General features: G+C 58.2%; 10 protein-coding genes across 10 annotated transcripts; 5 read left to right on the top strand and 5 right to left on the bottom strand.

The window, feature by feature from the left end:
* Positions 1-160: 160 nt before the first annotated feature.
* PSEUBRA_002068 (Small GTPase superfamily) lies at positions 161-856 on the bottom strand (the record flags this gene model as incomplete). Its single annotated transcript, XM_016435229.1, has 2 exons — positions 161-696; positions 775-856. The coding sequence occupies 2 exons, from the start codon at positions 854-856 to the stop codon at positions 161-163; spliced, it is 618 nt and encodes a 205-aa protein (XP_016293306.1).
* A 590-nt stretch (positions 857-1,446) lies between these two features.
* On the top strand, positions 1,447-2,279 carry PSEUBRA_002067 (Autophagy-related protein 16; the record flags this gene model as incomplete). The annotated part of the gene is made up of 2 exons (XM_016435252.1): positions 1,447-1,546; positions 1,624-2,279. 2 exons carry the CDS (start codon positions 1,447-1,449, stop codon positions 2,277-2,279), a joined length of 756 nt encoding a protein of 251 aa, XP_016293305.1.
* A 427-nt stretch (positions 2,280-2,706) lies between these two features.
* Positions 2,707-5,112, top strand: PSEUBRA_002066 (Actin-related protein; the record flags this gene model as incomplete). The annotated part of the gene is made up of 1 exon (XM_016435245.1): positions 2,707-5,112. One exon carries the CDS (start codon positions 2,707-2,709, stop codon positions 5,110-5,112), a length of 2,406 nt encoding a protein of 801 aa, XP_016293304.1.
* A 92-nt stretch (positions 5,113-5,204) lies between these two features.
* PSEUBRA_002065 (Nucleolar, Nop52) lies at positions 5,205-6,581 on the bottom strand (the record flags this gene model as incomplete). The annotated part of the gene is made up of 1 exon (XM_016435231.1): positions 5,205-6,581. One exon carries the CDS (start codon positions 6,579-6,581, stop codon positions 5,205-5,207), a length of 1,377 nt encoding a protein of 458 aa, XP_016293303.1.
* Positions 6,582-6,961: 380 nt separating this feature from the next.
* Positions 6,962-8,980, bottom strand: PSEUBRA_002064 (Elongation factor, GTP-binding domain protein; the record flags this gene model as incomplete). Its single annotated transcript, XM_016435230.1, has 1 exon — positions 6,962-8,980. One exon carries the CDS (start codon positions 8,978-8,980, stop codon positions 6,962-6,964), a length of 2,019 nt encoding a protein of 672 aa, XP_016293302.1.
* Positions 8,981-10,356: 1,376 nt separating this feature from the next.
* PSEUBRA_002063 (Short-chain dehydrogenase/reductase SDR) lies at positions 10,357-11,301 on the top strand (the record flags this gene model as incomplete). The annotated part of the gene is made up of 1 exon (XM_016435240.1): positions 10,357-11,301. One exon carries the CDS (start codon positions 10,357-10,359, stop codon positions 11,299-11,301), a length of 945 nt encoding a protein of 314 aa, XP_016293301.1.
* Positions 11,302-11,882: 581 nt separating this feature from the next.
* On the top strand, positions 11,883-13,703 carry PSEUBRA_002062 (Triose-phosphate transporter domain protein; the record flags this gene model as incomplete). Its single annotated transcript, XM_016435235.1, has 1 exon — positions 11,883-13,703. One exon carries the CDS (start codon positions 11,883-11,885, stop codon positions 13,701-13,703), a length of 1,821 nt encoding a protein of 606 aa, XP_016293300.1.
* A 133-nt stretch (positions 13,704-13,836) lies between these two features.
* On the bottom strand, positions 13,837-14,247 carry PSEUBRA_002061 (Mediator complex, subunit Med31; the record flags this gene model as incomplete). Its single annotated transcript, XM_016435224.1, has 1 exon — positions 13,837-14,247. The coding sequence occupies one exon, from the start codon at positions 14,245-14,247 to the stop codon at positions 13,837-13,839; it is 411 nt and encodes a 136-aa protein (XP_016293299.1).
* Positions 14,248-14,652: 405 nt separating this feature from the next.
* PSEUBRA_002060 (Glutathione synthase, substrate-binding, eukaryotic) lies at positions 14,653-16,224 on the top strand (the record flags this gene model as incomplete). Its single annotated transcript, XM_016435239.1, has 1 exon — positions 14,653-16,224. One exon carries the CDS (start codon positions 14,653-14,655, stop codon positions 16,222-16,224), a length of 1,572 nt encoding a protein of 523 aa, XP_016293298.1.
* A 66-nt stretch (positions 16,225-16,290) lies between these two features.
* Positions 16,291-18,117, bottom strand: PSEUBRA_002059 (ATPase, V1 complex, subunit H; the record flags this gene model as incomplete). The annotated part of the gene is made up of 1 exon (XM_016435221.1): positions 16,291-18,117. One exon carries the CDS (start codon positions 18,115-18,117, stop codon positions 16,291-16,293), a length of 1,827 nt encoding a protein of 608 aa, XP_016293297.1.
* Between the last annotated feature and the right edge of the window lie 263 nt (positions 18,118-18,380).

Genomic DNA, 18,380 nt, shown 5'->3' with positions numbered 1-18,380 from the left:
GCCAACAAGCCATCCGAGATGAGAATAGCAAAACGTGCTCCGCATTAGACTAAACATTGGTGAATCAACAAAGCCTCGCACCGATGTCTCGGTCGCAGAAAGGTATCAAAAATGGAAGAGAGAACAGCCGCCTGACTACCTCGAGTGAAGGGGGGCGCTTCTAGCAATTGCAGCCGCTCTGCTGGTTATCCTGGTCGATTCGGATCGGGTCGGGGTAGTCCGCATACAACTCCGCCTCAGCCTCCTGTTGCAGTGCGGCCCTAGCAATGGTCTGAAAGGCCTGTTCGACGTTGATGGCCTCCTTTGCGCTCGTCTCAAAGTAAGGGATGTTGCCCTTGCTCTGGCACCACGTCATGGCTCTCTTCTGGGAGACCATGCGTTTGCTCTCCTCGACATCGATCTTGTTGCCGAGCACGACGAAGGGGAAGTTTTCGGGGTCGTGCGGGGCGGCTTGGATGAGGAACTCGTCGCGCCACGAATCGAGCGTCTCGAAGGATTTGGCGTTGTTGACGTCGTAGCAGAGACAGCAGCAGTCGGCACCACGGTAGAAGGCGACACCGAGGGATTGGAAACGCTCTTGACCGGCTGTGTCCCACAGCTGCATGGTCACGAGTCGGTCGTCCACCATCACCTCGCGGGTTAGGAAGTCTGCACCGATGGTCGCTTTGTACGCCGAAGAGAAACGCTTGTTGACATCTGCGAGAGGCAAGAGAGCAGGAGTCAGTCAGATACGAGGTCGCAGTTATCGTAGTGAGGAGCATGGGAAGATCTTACATTGGTTCATCAGCGATGTCTTGCCGACACCAGAGTCGCCGAGGATGATGACCTTGAGGAGGACCTTCTTTCGAGACGCCATGATGGTTGAATGTGTTGCGGATTGCTACGCCGAGTCGAAATTTGTGTAGACTTGCAACAAGGTCCTAGAGCGTGAAGAGTAGAGCGTCCTTTCGCGATTGCGCTGAGCTGAGTGTTGTTCGTGGTGGTAGTGATGGCGGTAGGGGTGATCGTGATGGTGAGGGTCTGAAGAGATCAACACGTTCAAGATAGCAACTCGGCTGACTTTGGCTCTCCAAAAAGGTGACCCGCACAGGCGTCAGATGTGGAGTGTTGGCTGCTCAGCACACACAGAGACTGGCCTGGAGCCGCGCCTGTCAGGGGCTGCTTGGTTGGCCGTTGATTGTGTTGATGCAAGGCTGGGAAATTAAGGAATCCGCACCACTGCCTGCCGATCCTGTCGTCATGGCCCAGCTCGCTTTTGTGAGATCCAAATTCAGGTCCGGCCTAACAAGCTCACACCGAAAATCGAGCTCAGCACCCCGTTCTTAGCAATTGGACCCTGAATCACGCTCAGACTACCCTTCACACCTCACTTGCCTCGACCACCATCCTTATCTGCCGACGTTCTCTGCGGTCTGCTCCCAGCGCGGAGTCCCCTTCAACACGAACATGCAGGCGACAGTCGCACCGAATTGGCAGCAGGCCATCTTTCTACGCTTGCAAGAGCGTGATACGCTCGAGAAGCAGCACGACGCTGTCTTTCATCACTGTGAGTATAGCATCCTCCCTTTGACTTTGATCCTCAACAACGAAGCTGATCATCCATACCTCTACTCCTATCACCAGATCGCAAGCTGACAGAACAGACACGTCTGCTGAAGCAACGCAATCGAGCGCTGCTCAGTGCTGCAGCAGCTGCCACATCCACCTCGGCCGCTAACGCAGTCGCCGGTGCCTCCTCCCCCTCGTCCTCAGCAACGCCGGCAAACCCTGTCCAACTGGCATATATCACCTCTCTCGAGCAGCAGCTGTCCACTCTTCGCGATGAAGTCGCCACACTCTACAAGACGCAAGGCCAAAACGCCCAGCGTCTGCTCCTCATGAGCGAGTCCCACCGCGAAAAGGAGGAGGAAGCACGGCGACAATCCGAGCTGCTCGCCAAACTCCAGCTGGACTACGAGAAGCTCAAACGCCAAGCGGAAGATCTCATCCATGCCGCTGGAGAGAAGGACAGAGGGATACAGATCCTGCAGGATGAGTTGGCCACGTTGAGTCTGGAACTCAGCCAGATCGAGACAAGGAACGAGGATCTCAAGAAGGATAATGCAAGTTTGTTGCAAAGGTGGCTGGATCGGATGAATGAGGAGGCGGATAAGATGAATGAGGGGACGATCTGGTTGGAGGAGGTGCGGAAGAGGAGGGAGAGCTCGTCGCCTGCTGAAGAGAGGGCCGGCGTGGGAGGGGATGGGGCCGCTTCGTCGCCGTCGGCGGCAAAGTCGTAATTCCGTACGATGGTTCCAACACAAAGCAATGATACCCACAATCCACAGTCGCTATCATGTTGAATGTGTCGCTTGCCATACAGTATCTGGGGAGACGCCAAGCGCAGGCCCTCGCGCGCTCTCAACGGCTGGCGCCTTGAGTGATATGCAGGGTTGAGCGTCGCGAGCACGGATTTCGGAATTTCACTCTGACCTTCTCGTCGAGCTTCCAGTTTTCGAGGGTTGAGAAATGGCCTGAGCGACTGGGCTTCCAACCACATCACGATCATCGCCTACATCTTCGACAAGTCGGTTGGCGCAACACTCGAAAGACGCCGCTGCGCAGATCGCACAGCTTTCAACGTTCATCAAAGCAAGCAGAGAGGTTAACTCATTTTTCTGCAGCTGAAACCACTCTGAGCTCGCGCTCGGAAGGATACCAGCTACCATGGCGCCCGTCGCCGTTCACGACAGCAGGATGCCGGGATCATCATCCAATGGCGCTGCATCCTCCTCCTCGACACCATATCAACCGCTCGACCACGTTCCCGTCCATCCCGCCGCCGACTTTCCCAAACCCAAACCGGTCCCCAAGCTCGCCTACCGCACCTCTGCCTACTTCAACACTGAATGCCCCATCGTGATCGACAACGGCTCCTCCGAGCTGCGCGCCGGCTTCGCCCTCTCCTCTCCCTCCAAACCCACCTCCTACTCCTCTCAACCCTTTGTGGCGTACGACAATCTCATCTCGAAAGTTCGCGACCGCAAGAAGAGCCTGACGATGCTGCTGGTGGGCAACGACGTGTACGCCGACGGTCTGTCGCGCAGCTCGATCCGCACGCCCTTTGACTCCGACGTAGTCACCGGATGGGACGCCATGGAGATCGTCCTCGACTACACCTTTGCCAACCTGGGCATCGATACCGATCGAGTGAACCATCCGGTGTGTATGACCGAGACGCTGTGCAACCCGGCCTACAGCCGGGGGATCATGAACGAGCTCATGTTCGAAGCGTATCAGGTGCCCATGGTCAACTACGGTGTCGACTGTCTCTTCAGCGCGTATCAGAACGAGGTGGGACCAGATGCGCTGGTGGTGTCGTCTGGGCGATCGAGCACTGTCGTGGTCCCGACAGTGGGTGGGAAGGGCATCTTGACCAACTCCAAGCGGCTCGCGTGGGGAGGAGCGCAGGCGTCCGACCTGCTCTTGCGTCTCATCCAACTCAAGTATCCCAACTTCCCATCCCGCGTCACTCCATGGCAAGCCCAAAACATGATGGAAGACCTCTGCTACGTCTCGTCCGACTACACCACCGACATCCGCGGCATGTCGATGCTCCCCGCGTCCCACAAGACCCACAACCCTTCAAGCTGGACACCGATGGAGCGCAGCGACGTGATCATCCAATTCCCTTTCGCCGACGCCCTCCCCGAGCAAAAATCCGCAGAAGACCTCGCAGCCCAAGCCGAGCGTCGCAAGGCTGCTGGCGACCGCCTTCGTGAACAAACCCGCAAGATGCGCCTCGAAAAGATGATGCAAAAAGAAAACGATCTGCGGTACTACCTCCAGCTCAAGGAGTGGAAGGGCAAAGAACGCAAGGCCGAGTATCTGAAGCGACTCGAGAACGATGGGTTCGACAACGAGGGTGCTCTGGACAAGATGGTGACGAAAATCGAGGGGGCGCTGAAGAGATTCAGGGCAAAAGAGCTGGGTGAGGAGTATGTGGAGGATGACAAGTCGGAGGAGCCTAGTTTCCCGCTTGTAGATGTACCGGATGCGGATCTGGACGAGGAGGGTGTGAAGGAGAAGAGGAAGCAGCGGTTGATGAAGGCCGGGTACGATGCGAGGTTGCGGGCGAAGGCGGAGAAGGCGGAGGAGAAGCGGTTGGAAGAGGAGGCGTTGCAGAGAGATGAAGATGAGAGGGTCAACAACCCTCGCGTTTGGTCGAGCAAGTTGAGGAGAGAGTACGACGACGCTATCAATCGCATCAAAGAGCGCAAACGGATGAAGGAGATGCTGTCCGATCGAAAGTCGCTTGCTGCGCAACAACGGATGAAGTCCATCACCGCGCTGGCGTCGGATGCGCCCGCCAGTGGGAGTGCCACCCCGACCGGCGGTCGAAAGCGCAAGAAGGGCGGCGAAGAGGATACCTTCGGAGCTAACGACGACGACTGGGCGATCTACCGCGAGATTCAAGCCGCCGACGATTCCGAAGAGGAAGAAGATGCCTATACCAATCTGGCGAATATCGAAACCCGACTCTTGACGTTGGATCCGACCTTCGGTCCGGACGACACGTACGCTGCCCGCCTTGCTCGTAAGAACCGACTCACGCTGACGTTCTTCAACGGTCCCGGTGGCGGACAGGAGTCTACCATCGCACCTACGGACACGGCCCTCGACGACCCGACCAACGCAGCGGACCCGGAGAGCATCCGCCGCGCTCACCAGCTGCACCTCAACGTCGAGCGCATCCGCGTACCGGAGGTGCTGTGGCAACCCTCTATCGCAGGACTCGACCAGGCCGGACTCGACGAGGTCTGCTCGCACGTCGTGCACAGTTTCGACGCCGAAACGCGCGCTAGGATGCTGCAGAACATCTTTGTCACGGGTCGGCACACGGCGTATAGGGGCTTTGAAGAGAGGCTGTACTCGAGCATCCGGGCTAGTCAGCCGAGTAGTGTCAGTGTCAAGGTGACCGCGGCGAAGGATCGCAGGTTCGACGCGTGGAAGGGCGCTGCGAGGTGGAGCGTCGGTGATGAGTTCAGGCAAAGCGCCATCACAAAGCAAGACTACGAGGAAAAGGGCAAGGAGTGGTTCAAGGAGCATGCGCTCAGTGCCAATTGGAGGTGAAGCCGCACCTCTCCCTCTGTTTCATGGGCAAAAGTCATTCACTATCACGAACTGTGCAGAGTGAGATGTGTGCGAAAAGTATTGTGCATTGCTTACTCGTCGTCGTCGGAGGAGGAGGAGGAGGAGGAGGAGGAGCTCTCGGCCTGATCGTTGAGCCGATCCTGCTCGTCGCGCCACAGCTGGTAGAGGAGCCTCCTCCTCGCCTCGGTGGCGTCCTTGCGCGAGGCGGCGGTGAAGAGCGCCTGGAAGATGCTCTTGCGCAGCACGAGGGCGACGTCGATGCTGCTAGCGTCGGGCTCTTCGTCGTCGTTGGCAGTCGTGGGAGTGGGGACGGAGGAGAGGGCGAGCAGGAGCGGGAAGCGGACGTCGTCTTCCGCGTCGTCCTCCTCGTCGTCCTCTTCGGAATCGGAAGGGAGGGAGCGTTCAGACTCGTCGTCGTTGGCAGGAAGACCGGATTCGTCGGCGAAAGAGTGGAATTCTGTACCGTTGGTCGTCTCGTCTCCTCCCTCCTCTTCGTCTTCGCCCTCCTCCAAGTCCTCCCCTTCGTCCTCCTCCACGTCCTCATCCTTATCGTCATCGAGTGACGCCTCCTCCTCGTCATCCGACAGCGACGCCTCATCATCCCTCGCCGACGCACGCAGCGTATCCTCCAGCAACGGCTGGAACACGTTCGCCCAAATCCTCTCGTACATCGCCTTGCTCTTCGCCGTCGCCAATGCATCCACAAACGGCATCAATAGCTCCAACGTCGGCACCAGCACCAACTCCTCCTCCTCTCCTTCCTCCGTCTCTTCTGCCTGTTCGTTCTCCTGATCGTGCACTTTTTCGACCACCTTTTCCAGTTCGTCGAGGTACATATCCGACAAATGGTATGTCAGGCTATCCGGTGTTTTGGGGTTGTTGGTGCTTAACACGCCGTCGAACTTGCCCAGTATCCCTTGGAAGGTCTTCACTGCGACCGGTGGCCACTTTTCTTCCGCAAGCAATTGAAATCCGGATGCAACAAATCGGCGGACGAGCAGGTAGAATTTGTCCACCCGATGCTTGTCCAATCCCCCCCACTCGGCGGTGATCGTATCCCAGAAGCCCTCTAGGAACGCCAACCCCGCCTCGCTCCGGTTGGTAGATGAAGAGGGGTGAACAAGAACGAGACTCGCCAAATCATCGGCGAGCCTTTGCTGGATCAAAGGCTTATCGCTCATCCAGAAACAGTAGAAGAGTCCCTTCCAGAGCTTCTGCAGCTCCAGAGTCGGGATGGTGTGCGCACCGTTGGTGGAGAGGTACGTGCGGAGCGAGCGGACGGCTGAATCGCGGATGCGCTTCTCGGTGGAGGCGAGCGCCCGACCGAGTGGGATGGAGGCATCGTCGTTGCTCGTCGGGGCAGGTTTGGACTTTTTCGTTTTGCCGGCGGTGGTAGGGATGGCCTTGCGCTTCGAGGAGCTCGCTTTTGATGAAGAGGCCGTCGCCATGGCTGTAAGCGATGCAGACAATGACAAGTGCGCTGGGACGCAAGGGTGAAAGGTGGCAGATGGTGTTGTCCGTCAAGCAGGGCGAGCAAGTTGAGAATCTTCTCAAAGGTCCGGGCTGCAGCAACAAATTTCCACAGCTGCGAAAATTTAAGACCCTGACCAAATCTGCATTTGACGCGCTTACATAATGCCCACAATGAGCTTCGGTCTTCCTCATCAGATGGATACAACAGCTTTCAGTCCCACGATCAACTCAGCAAGCCTCTTCAAGAGCTGCGCAGACCAATCACACTGCGGTCCGTGGCGCAACCGGGTAATCGCATTTCGTATGTCAAGTACCTGCCCGCCTGTGCTTGCCAAGGACTTCCCATTCGGAGCCCTCATTTGACCCCGAGCGCCGGCGCAGGGTACGCATTTGTGTTGTGCGCAGCAGGCGGCACGTTCGACGGACCAGCATTGGGCATCGCCGCCGCAGCTCCACCCAGCGGTCCGGTCTGGCCCACGGCTCGCACGACACCGATGAGCTTGGTCTTCCCCTCTCGCGTGATGAGCTTCATGCCAGGCTTGACGTACTCGGGGTACCTGATGAATTGGAGGCGCAGCTTAGCTCGGTCGCCCGTACGCACCACCGGCTTGCCGCCGTGTGCATCGCCGCCAGCAGCGCCGGTGCCGAGCGTGGGCTTGCCGTCGAGCTTGGCGATCCCCACGATGCGCACGGTCTGTCGGATGGATGCGGCGTGCAGCACCATGCAGCTGCCCACCGAGAGCGTCGTCGAGTGGTACAAGCAAAGAATCTCGGCGTCAAACTCCATGTAGCTCTTGGGCGCAACCTCGGTGCGTGCTACCATGACCATGCCCTTGCGCACCTGGTTGCGGCGAATCTTCTTGAGCGCAAACGAGACGCTCTGGCCTGCCGTGGCGCCGTCGACGTTGACACGCTTGCGTTGAATGCTGCGGATCGAGGTGGTGACAAATTGACCCAGACTATCCGGGCCCAACAGAGACACGTCGCCCACTTTGCAGCTGCCACCGAGCACAACACCAGAGACGACAGTGCCGACGAAGGGAACAGAAAAGATGTCGCTGATCTGGAACTCGAATGGCTGGTTCACCTGGAACTTGGCAGCGCTGGCTTGGGGGAGAATGTTGAGGAAGCTGCGCAGGAGGTCAAGATTGAGGCCAGTGACATTGGAAATCTGGAAGATGGGACAGATGCGTTCGGTCTCGAGTCGAAGCGCCGATTCGACGACCTGACCCATGTCGTTGATGAAGACCGGCGTCTTGCGGCAGCCGGGCGATTTGAGGATCTTGGTGAGCTGCTTGAGCGTCGTCTCCAGGACGTGAGCAGGGGTCATGTCGATCTTGGTGATGCACACGACGACGGGCACGGAGAGCGCAAGGGCAATGCCGAGATGCTCCTTGGACATGCCGATGAGACCGGCGTTGGCACCCACCATGAGCATCACAAAGTCTGGCAGACAGCCGGTCATGCCGAACACGGTTGTCTTGAGGTAGCGCTCGTGACCGGCGAGATCGATGAAGGAGATGACCTTGCTCGACTTGGCGCAGACCTCCTCCCACGACATCTTGCGCCCGGGCTCTTGACCAGGTCCGGCGGCATTGTGGACCGGTCTGCCCTTCGAGTCGAAGCCCATGATCTCCATTCCCACGGACGAGGTTCGGCCGGACTCAATCTCGTGCTTGTGACGGAAAAGATTGACACGCGCCTTGCCTCGTCCATCGTCGAGACCGCCCTTGGTGAGGACACCGAGCATGGTGGACTTGCCGGCGTCGACGTTGCCGATGACCGCGATGCGCAGCTCGACCAGCTCTTCGGCACCAGCAGGTATCCTGCGGATGAGAACATGAGCTGATCTGCTGTGACCGTCCTCGGCGGTTTGCTGGTGAAGCACACTGGCATCGGCATCCGATAAGCTCGAGGCTTTGACGACATTTGCAATAGCTATTGAGAGCTCCTCGTCGGTGAAGGTGGCTGTTTCGGCATCGCTCTCGTTGGGGCTGGGCGCACCGATGCGCAATACAAACTCGCCGCCCTCGTAGGTGACCCGGTCAGCGATGTACTTGACTAGGCCTTGGACCTGAGGAGCGGACGGAGCGGATGCGGAATCGCCTTCCTTTTCGGCAACATCTATGACCGACGGGTTGGCAGCTTGATCTATCGCTTTGGGAGCCTCGATCGACTGTGACGATATTGAGCCTGGTATTGAGGCTGCAGCGGTCTCGTCAACAGGCTCGAGAAGGAGCTGTTTGAGATGCTTGGACGAGACAGCACGGAAATCGGGGCCGGAGGAGCCGTCGAGGTTGGTGGCGTGAAGATCGGCGGTGAGGACGTCTATTGTAGGCGCCTTCTTCTGGGGAGCAGGTGCGGCAGTACACATGATGTCAATGGCGGTCTTTCCTGGCCCAATGGTGGTTACGAGTTGCTCCCACGACAGTGCTGGACGATGAGACGAAGTCCACGTTGCTTGGAAAGGTCAAGGACCAGTGTTGAACAGGACTGGAGACGCAAACGAAGCGGATGGCTTGCGGTCTCCGGTTGAGCCAAGCTTTGACGATTGAGACGAGAAATGACTCGACCTGCGAGAGTTGGGCAACTTCCCAATGTGGCGCAGATCGCCACGCCTTGCGTTGGAAGCGTAGAAAGTAGGCTGGCGAGTCTGATCCTGCGACGATGAACAGACTAGCAGCTGCGATCGATAGAAGCTTGCGAAGAGATGGAGAAGCGAGGTGGCAAGGAAAGGGTCTTCGACATTGATGACCCTGAACCCGGCGATTTGATACGGGCCGGAAAGCGCTCAGCTGCATTGCTGCGCAGGGCGACCAATTTGAGCTCGCGCCACCCTGCTGGACCCTGCTGCTGTATGCTCTGCTAAGCTGAGCGCGTTTTTGCTGCAAGAATTGCACACCCTGCATTTTGGAAAGCAGCACTCGAAGAGCGATTCTGCTTGCACGGATATGCGGGGTGCATCTTTGGAAGAAAGCTCAGTCGCTGAAGACGATGAAGCTCGAGTCACAACTGTGAGCGTGCCGCAGACTCACTGCAGAATGCAAGCCAGCAGATCAAGGTCTTAGCCCCTTGGCTCTGTGCCGGAGCCTCTCAGCCATGGGCGAGAGGGGACTGGATAGCGTGAGCCGGAGGAACTTCGGACAGGCCACGCGACCAGGAGTACCTCATATGCTTGCAGCTGACACATGTCATGGATGCCATCTTGTCCAAGCTGCCTCACTCTCGTGACCGCGGTCACGAAGTCTTCGGCAGTATCAAAATGCTGATCAGCCGGCCTGGAGTTTCTCACTCCGCCCAATCGATGGAAATGCGCAAAACGACAAAATCAGTGGAACAACAGACTTTGCTTGGAAGGAAGCGCCGAATGACGCCCACGATGATTCAGCACCCTGTCTATTTTTCAAGGCGAGCTGCCAAACTGTTACTTTGGAAGGCCATGTGTGACCAGCCTGCCTCGTCCGCGCCGATGCCTCTTCCGTCACGATGCTTGGCCTCGGTGACTACAGATCTCACTCAGCGAGCGCTTTGACCGACACAATGAGCTCGTCAAGCCTTTGTAGGGGCGTTACTGATGCCATCTGAGTGCAGGTCCGTGACCTTGAGCATGATGACAGGCATGCCCTCAACACGCTCGCATTCTTGAAGCCATGAGCAAGGGTATATAGTGGACACCTTGGCATCCACTCGTCCTTCCGTCTCACTCGATCAACCTTTCCCTTCACCTCAGGCCCAACACGCTACTTCGCCATGTCATCGCAGCAGGAAGACGAGGTGGTCACCGCCTACCCCAACTACTACCCCAAGGGTCAGAAGCAGGAGCTTCCCGGCGAGGACCAGTCGATGGAGCCGCTCGCCGAGCACATCAAGGTCGAAAAGTGGGACAAAGACGGCAAGCCTTATCTCGAAGAATATGGAGGCAGCGGCAAGCTCGAGGGCAAGTCCGCCATCGTTACCGGTGGTGATTCTGGTATCGGTCGCAGCGCTGCGCTCTTCTTTGCTCGCGAGGGTGCCAACGTCACCATCGCCTATCTGCCCGAGGAGGAGAAGGACGCTGACATGGTCGAGAAGCTCGTCCGTGAAGCGCCCATGGGAACGCACGAGATTCTCCGTGTGCCTGGCAATCTCGAACAGGATTTGTACTGCAAGGAACTCGTCGAGAAGCACCTCGCCAAGTGGGGCACCATCGACATTGTCGTCAACAACGCGTCCAAGCAGGTGCCCTCTCCCAATTTTGAGGAGATCGATCTCAATGTCACGGAGAGCACCTTCCGCAGCAATGTGCTGGGTGCCTTTGCACTGACCAAATTCGCCTTGCCCCACATGAAGCGCGGCTCGACCATCATCCAGTCGTCCTCGGTAACGGCGTACAAGGGCAGCGCAGCTATGATCGACTACAGCTCCACCAAGGGCGCCCTCGTCTCCTTCACTCGCAGTATGGCGCTCCACCTCGCACCGCGCGGGATTCGCGTCAACGCCGTCGCTCCCGGACCGGTCTACACGCCGCTGCAGCCCGCAAGCCGCAGCGAGGACAACATGGAGGGCTGGGGAATCGGTGGCGTGCCTTTGCACGGTAGGCCTGGTCAGCCGGCAGAGATGGGCGCCGCGTACGTCTTCCTCGCCGACGCAGGCTCGTCCAACATCATGACCGGCCAGGTGCTGCACCTGTCGCACGGCAGCTGGTTCGGGTCCTAGTGGTTTCGCAAGGTCAGCTCTTGGTGCACCGCAATCGTGTCGATCATCGACGTCAGTCAAGGAATGGAACTGTCTGTTGCATCGTGGATCCGAGCAATTGTGATGAAGAAGGTCAGCGTTACAAGCAGCTTGAGCGTCACGGTACAGTCTGAAGATTGGACAAAGATACGGAAGTGTCTTCCGAAGCATGTTCAGGGTCCGCCGTGAGGAAGAAGCAGCTGCTCTTGAAGCGGGAAAGAGCGCGTCTCAAGATCTGCAGGTGTTGCGTGAATTTTAGCTTGGTGGTCTGTCAAGAGCAAGCCTAACACAGTCACACTTGGCTGCAAGGGTCGCACGTTGTCGGTCTGTTGGCTAACTATTGATGCACGAACCCGCTTTGGCCGACCTCACTTGCTTCAGTCACACCTTCCTCCCTCACACGACCTAACCACAAGCAACCACAGCATCGGTCTGCTTCGTCACCAAGGCCGGAGCAGATAGTCGCGTCGTCAGCATGTCTGCGTAGACGTTTCACGCTTCACGACTCGAGAGCTCAATTCGATATCTATGAGCCGTCCCCCGACGAGGCCTAAGAAGCAAAGATGGACGCTCGACCGGCAGATGCTCGCTCGGTCCATACAGATCATTCGATAGAGTCGTCCGAATCCGACATTCTCTTCTTCCCGACCAGCTCGTCCGCGCGCAACTCGGCCGACGTGGCTCCAGAGAAAGGATCCGGCGACACAATACGAGCCTCTCCCAAGCCCTACACCGCGACACCGTCGCATCTGCGCCATCAAGGCTCGCACGAAGACGAAGATGCAACGCCCGACGCAGAATCACAGCCGCTCACCAGCAACGAGCGCAGCGGCACCTCGACACCCTACCGCGACGATATCGCCCCAGCCTTTGTCCACCGAGTCGGTTCCAACACATTCAGCCAGTCGCTCGATCCACGCACCTACTGGCGGCTGGCCGAGCAAGCCTCTCACGCACCCTCCACCCGTTCCCTCGAGCGTCAATCGGGTGGCACCCTAGCAGAACGCCAGGAGGCCTACTGGAAAGCGGGCGTGGTCAACATCCTCCTCATCCTCTGCTGGTACGCCTTCTCCACCGCCATCTCGGTCTACAACAAATGGATGTTCGATACCACCAAACACCACTTCTCCTTCCCACTCTTCGTCACCAGTTGGCACATGATGATGCAATTCGGGCTATCGAGTCTCGCATTGCGGCTGTTCCCATCGTGCGTGCCGAGGAAGGCCAACGGCACACCGTCGAGACCATCGGGCGCGAATTGGGCCACCAAAGTCGTACCGTGCGCACTGGCCACCGCTTTCGATATCGGTCTGTCGAACACGAGTCTCAAGACCATCACGTTGACGTTCTATACCATGTGCAAGAGCTCCAACCTCGCCTTTGTGCTCTTCTTCGCCTTTGTGTTTGGGTTGGAGGTCATTCGGTGGAGTCTGATCGGCATTATCGCGCTGATCACGGTCGGAGTGGTGATGATGGTGGCAGCGGAGACCAAGTTCGTTCTGACGGGAGCGGTGCAGGTGTTGACGGCGTCGGCGTTGGGAGGGTTGCGATGGGCGCTGACGCAGATTCTGTTGGACAGGGAGGAGATGGGCATGAGCAATCCCGTAGCGACGGTTTTCTGGCTCGCACCGATCATGGGTGTCGCGCTGATCAGCCTGTCGGCGGCATTCGAGTCGTGGTATGCGATCTTTGCGGCCAAATCGGGGTATTTTGACACCTGGGCCCATGCGATAGGGACGATAGGGTTGATGGCCGGACCAGGATTCCTCGCATTTGGGATGAATCTCTCCGAGTTCGCCCTGATCAAGCGGACGAGCGTGGTCACGCTGAGTGTGGCGGGGATCTTCAAGGAGGTCTTGACCATCGCGCTTGCCAGCAGCGTGTTTGGCGACGAGTTGACGCCGATCAACGTCACCGGCCTGTGCATCACCCTGTTGGGCATTGGCATGTACAACTTCCTCAAGTACCGACTCATCACGCGCGGCGCCGATTCCGTAGGCCAGGGCATCTCAGGACTCAACGAGCTGGGCGACAGCATCCGCAGCCGCGCAAGCAGCATCTTCGGCACCACCCAGCCCAGCGCTCCCAGAGACAACGACTACGAACAGGTGGGCGAGGACGAAAACAGCCTGCTCTTTGATGAAGGGCGAGAACGCGGCAAGGTGCGGCGGAACATGACGGGCGAATCGGATGCCTTGGAGCTGGATACGCAAAGGGTCAGCCAGGAGATCGTAGAGAGGGGGGCGAGGGTGGTCAGCGACGAGGAGAGGGAGAGGTTGAGAAAGATCGAGGAGGAGGCGGATCTGAGTGGATGGGGGACGAGTGGTGAGAGGGTTACGGGCCAAGGGCTGGTTGAGGAACATCATCATGCGCGGTACAGGTGAGAAATGCCGATCAACGTATGCTTGTCTCAGTCTTTGATGTGTGTGTCCTGGGTGTGAGTCGAGACATTCCTTCAAGACGCAGCGAGATGGACATGCGGAAATGGGTATATTGAAGGCACCCCGGCCAATGATCTTACGCCTGCCCTTCCTCCCCCTGCTCCCCTGTTTGCCCCTCTGGATCCCTCCACGTCGCCCAATGTCCCACCTGCCTCGCCATGACCTCACCGACAAATCCTGCGTCACGACAGGCAATCCTGAACTCCTCCTCCCTCTGCAGCAGATCTAGGAAGTGCAACGCCTGCGGATACTGCAGGTACCGAACGTAGCGTGGATGTCGAAAGTAGTCGAGGTAGCGCAGGTAGCGCAGGAACGATGGGGATGAGAGGACCCCGGAGAGCGCGAGGTGGTTGAGGTAGTACGGGTTGGCGAGGGAGGAGAGGAATTCGAGGTCGCGCGAGAAGGTCGTTTGGTTTGCCGTGCGGAGGTGGTCGTTGATCGTGTTGGTGGTGGGGGCAACTTCTTGCGAGACGGTGTGGGTGGTCATCGTGTGTGATGCGGGTGGACCGGTGTGCGAGCTTGAATGAGGAGAGATTCTTCGGCAGCGATTGCGCGGGGGAATGTGGGAAGAAGCGCTTCGACTCAGTACGGAGGGTGAGAAGCCGTCGTTTCTTGCAGAGAGAGGTGGCAAAGCTGTTCCTGAGTGGTGTGCGAGTCAGTCGGCCCAGCCGATGGTGGATGAGTGTGACGATGGAAGCGTTGAACGGATGATCCGTGTGACTTTAGCAATTCAGGGTCCTGGTCGGAAATAAGCCAGACCAAGAAGATTTCTCGGATGGCGCGATCGTCCTGCACGGGTCACTTCCAATCCCTCATGCTCATCCTTCTCTCGCTTCTCCTCCTACCTCTTCTCCTGCTTCTACCACACCTGGGCAAGCTCCACTCGCCGACAATGTCGATACCCCTTCTGCCATCGTGGCCACCCAGCCTGCCCTCCGAGGCGGTGTCGTACCTCTCCGACCAAGCCACCGACTACGCCCTCGCGCACGGCATCGTCTACCGACCCGTCGCCCTCTCCCCCACCACCGCGCCCGCTCTCGACAGCGCCATCCACGCCCCCTTCTCCCTCCTCCCCTCGCCCTTCCCCCGCGCCCTCTTCGACAGAGCCCAATCCATCCAGCCCGCATACGACCTCTTGTACGCTCAAGTCTCGTCCGACCACACTTTTCTGCAACGCGTCATCGGTCAATCTGTCATTCACGTCGACGAATTCCAGAAGCAGCTCTGGGACATTTACATCTCCGTGAAAGATGACTTGGTCCAGCCGCTCAGCTTGGGTCTGTTTCGAAGCGATTATTTGCTCCACGATGCCGCGAGCGAGGGGGAGAAGGGAAGTCGATCCGGCGAACTGGAGCTCAAACAGGTCGAGTTCAACACGATCAGCGCGAGCTTCGGGGCGCTGTGTACCAAGGTGAATGGGTTGCATCGTCATTTGGCGTCGACTACGGACTATCTTGGGGCGCACGAACAGCTGAAGAGCTTGGACAACTTGCCCCTCAACGCCGCGCAGGAGGTGCTCATTGAGGGACTGGCCAAAGCGCACGCCGCCTACAATGCAACCGCGCAAGCATACGTGCTGTTTGTCGTCCAAGAGGGCGAGCGAAACGCATTCGACCAACGACCGCTCGAGCACGCGCTTCAGGCGCAGGGCATCCGCGTCGTTCGCCAAACCTTTGCCGAGATCGCACAACGCATGTCGTTGACTGGCCAAGATCGCAAGCTGTTGCTCGCCCACCCCGTGCTGGGCGAAATCGAGATCAGCGTCGTCTACTACCGCGCCGGCTACGGCCCTTCGGACTACGCAAGCGCGAAAGATTGGGAGACGAGGAAGCAGCTCGAGCGAAGTCGCGCCATCAAGTGCCCCTCGATCGCCGTCCAACTGGCGGGGGCCAAGAAGGTCCAACAGGTCCTAGCTGAGCCGGATCGACTCGAACCTCTCCTTTCGACCATCGGCATGGAGAACAAGGTCAACGAGATGAGAGAGACATTCTCGGACCTCTATCCACTCGACACCTCGCCTCTCGGGCAGAAGGGGTACGAACTCGCACAAACAGAACCACAGAACTTCGTGCTCAAGCCCCAACGCGAGGGTGGCGGAAACAACGTGTATCGCGAAGACATCCCCGGGTTCCTCGCACAGCTGGAAGCGGGAGAAGGGGAAAAGGGTGCAGTGGCGAAGAGACAGGCGTATATCTTGATGAGTTTGATCAAGCCACCTGCTGGGTTGGGGAACTATTTGGTCAAGGCAGCGACCAAGGATGCGAGGGCAGGCGCGGTGTTGGCCAAAGATACGGTTTCGGAGCTGGGCGTGTATGGTGCGGTGCTGTTCGAGAACGGGGCTGAAAAGGTCAAGGTGCATCATCACAGGTCCGGAGGGTATTTGCTCAGAACCAAGGGTAGGGAGAGTGATGAGGGCGGTGTCGCGGTCGGGTTCTCAGTGATCGACTCGCCACTGCTCATATAAACCTCGCTGTCCGGCATGAAATTTCATCTGATTGCAACGAAACCAACAGCGAATGAACAAAACAGTCTACCTCCAGCTAGCACTGACCAGCTTACCCACCGTATGCAGCGCATAGTACTTGACATTAGCATCGTCGTGTCCCATCAACTCCATGATCCTCGTCTTGGCGCCCAGCTCCCCCACGCGTTTCTTGCCCTGCTCGAAAAAGTGGACGAACTTGCCCACGTCCGAACAGGCCACACTGAGCGTCGTAGCATCCTCGCTCTCCTTGAGCACCTTCACCAGCTGCTTCAACACTTTTCCGTCTTCATCGACAAATTTGGGCGCGTTCTCCTTCCAGAACTCGTCCATCTCGTGACAGGGCGATTCGAACGTAAGCTGTCCGGACTGGAGTTCCGACAGGTACTCGTCCCACGTCGTCATGGTCTTGAGTCGCTCGCTGAGTTCGGTTTTGAGGAACTCGAGGTCTTCGTTGATCTCGTCATCCGACCACTTGCGCGACTGCAAATTCTCGGTCAAGGTCAAACACTTGCTCCCCAGCATCACGGGTGCATTGGCATCGGGTGCTTTGGCGAGCAAGTTGCGGAACGTGGCTACCGTCACACGCGTCACCTTCTCCTTGACCGCATTGCGCGCCACATCGACCAGGATCGGGATCAGCCCGAGCTTGACGTTGAGCTCAGCCGCAATGTCGGCGTTGAAGCTGAGCAGCCACAGGCAGAGAACGACCTGGTAGACCAGCTGCGTACCGGCGCGCGTGGTGTTGGTGCCGTTGTTGGCGCCGACGACGAGCGTGCTTGCGTTGCTGCTGGTGGTCTGGCGAGAAGGGGTGGCGGAACCGGAGCCGGCTGGCGAGTTGGAGCTCAAAAAGGAAGGACCGCCAGCAGGGGCGTTGCTGAGCCGCAAGATGTATGCGAGTTCGGAGAGGAAGCCTCGATCGACGTCCTCGTGCTGCTGCTCTTGGTCGTCATTGTCGCCGTCGCTATCGTCATCATCGTTCTTCTTGGAGGATTTGCCTTTGCCAGTGGAAGATTGCGCTTGACCCATCTTGGCGACGTCGATCTCCCAGGCTTCCTCGCGGTACTTTTGCGTGCGAAGGAGGGATTCCAGCAAGACAAGTGCGATTTCGGGTCCGTTGCCTTCCGCAAAGTCGGGCGAGGTTCGTCGTGCGGCGGGAGAGGCATTGGCACCGCGCCCCGACGAGTTGGAGCTGGGCTTCTGGCTGGCGCCACGCAGGAGCGAAGACAGGAACGTCAAAAGACGAGGCAGAACCGACGAAGGCGGCTTGGGCTGCTCGAGGTGTGATGCGGAGAAGACGAGGAGTAATGTGAGGAACTGCGCCGACTTCATTTGCACAAAGTCGTCCGGCACATCAAGCAGCTTCACGAAGGGCCTCCATGGGAAGCCGATTCCATCCTGCTCCTCTTGACCGTTGAGCGACAGGAACAGCTCGAGACGATCATCGCGATCCGAGAGCATGTCGTCGATGAGAACGAGGATCTGCTGGAGGGTATCGGTGCGGCTGAGCTTGGACAGCAGACGCAGGTATAGAGAGACATAGTCTTGGCCTTGCTCGTCCAAGAGAGGGTTGAGCTTAGATCGATCCTGACCCACGACAATGGCGTCGACGCTCTTGATCATCTTGAGCTCCTCGGCGCTGAGCAGGTCGGCGCGGTGGTAGCCTTCCCATGGGATAGGTCGAGCTCGGATGCGCTGTGTCAGCTCCTGAATCCACTTGTTCGTGAGGTAGACGAGCGGAGGTCTCTCGACGCTCTCTCTCGGTTTGCTCTTTCCATCCTTGTCCTGCTGCTTGCCATCTTGCTTCTTTCCGTCCTGCTGCGACTTTTTGTTGTCCTGCTGGTCCTTCTGCTGGGAGCTGGAAGACGATGACATGGTCGCTGTGATGCCCTGCTGGCTAAGGTGGCAGCTGAACCTCGGAAGCCGTTTGGTATGAGCCTAGCTTGTGGTGTGCGGTGCAGGTGAGGTTGCTGCTGTAAGGAAAGGATCTATAATGCGGAGCGAGAAGCAGAGGATGTTGTGTGATAGTGAGGGTCGGTGTCGATAAGGTGCGAGTGCCAAGCTCGTTTGTGCTGCTGCTGCTGCTGCTGTGTGCCCCTTTCCTGCCTCACAGAGCGTCATTCGCTTCGCTTGCTTCC

Source organism: Kalmanozyma brasiliensis (genome assembly GCF_000497045.1).
Source record: "Kalmanozyma brasiliensis GHG001 unplaced genomic scaffold PSEUBRA_SCAF17, whole genome shotgun sequence".
NCBI classification, from domain to species: domain Eukaryota; kingdom Fungi; phylum Basidiomycota; class Ustilaginomycetes; order Ustilaginales; genus Kalmanozyma; species Kalmanozyma brasiliensis.
Note: the sequence above shows the minus strand (reverse complement) of the source record. Positions and strands in the feature narration are given on the sequence as shown.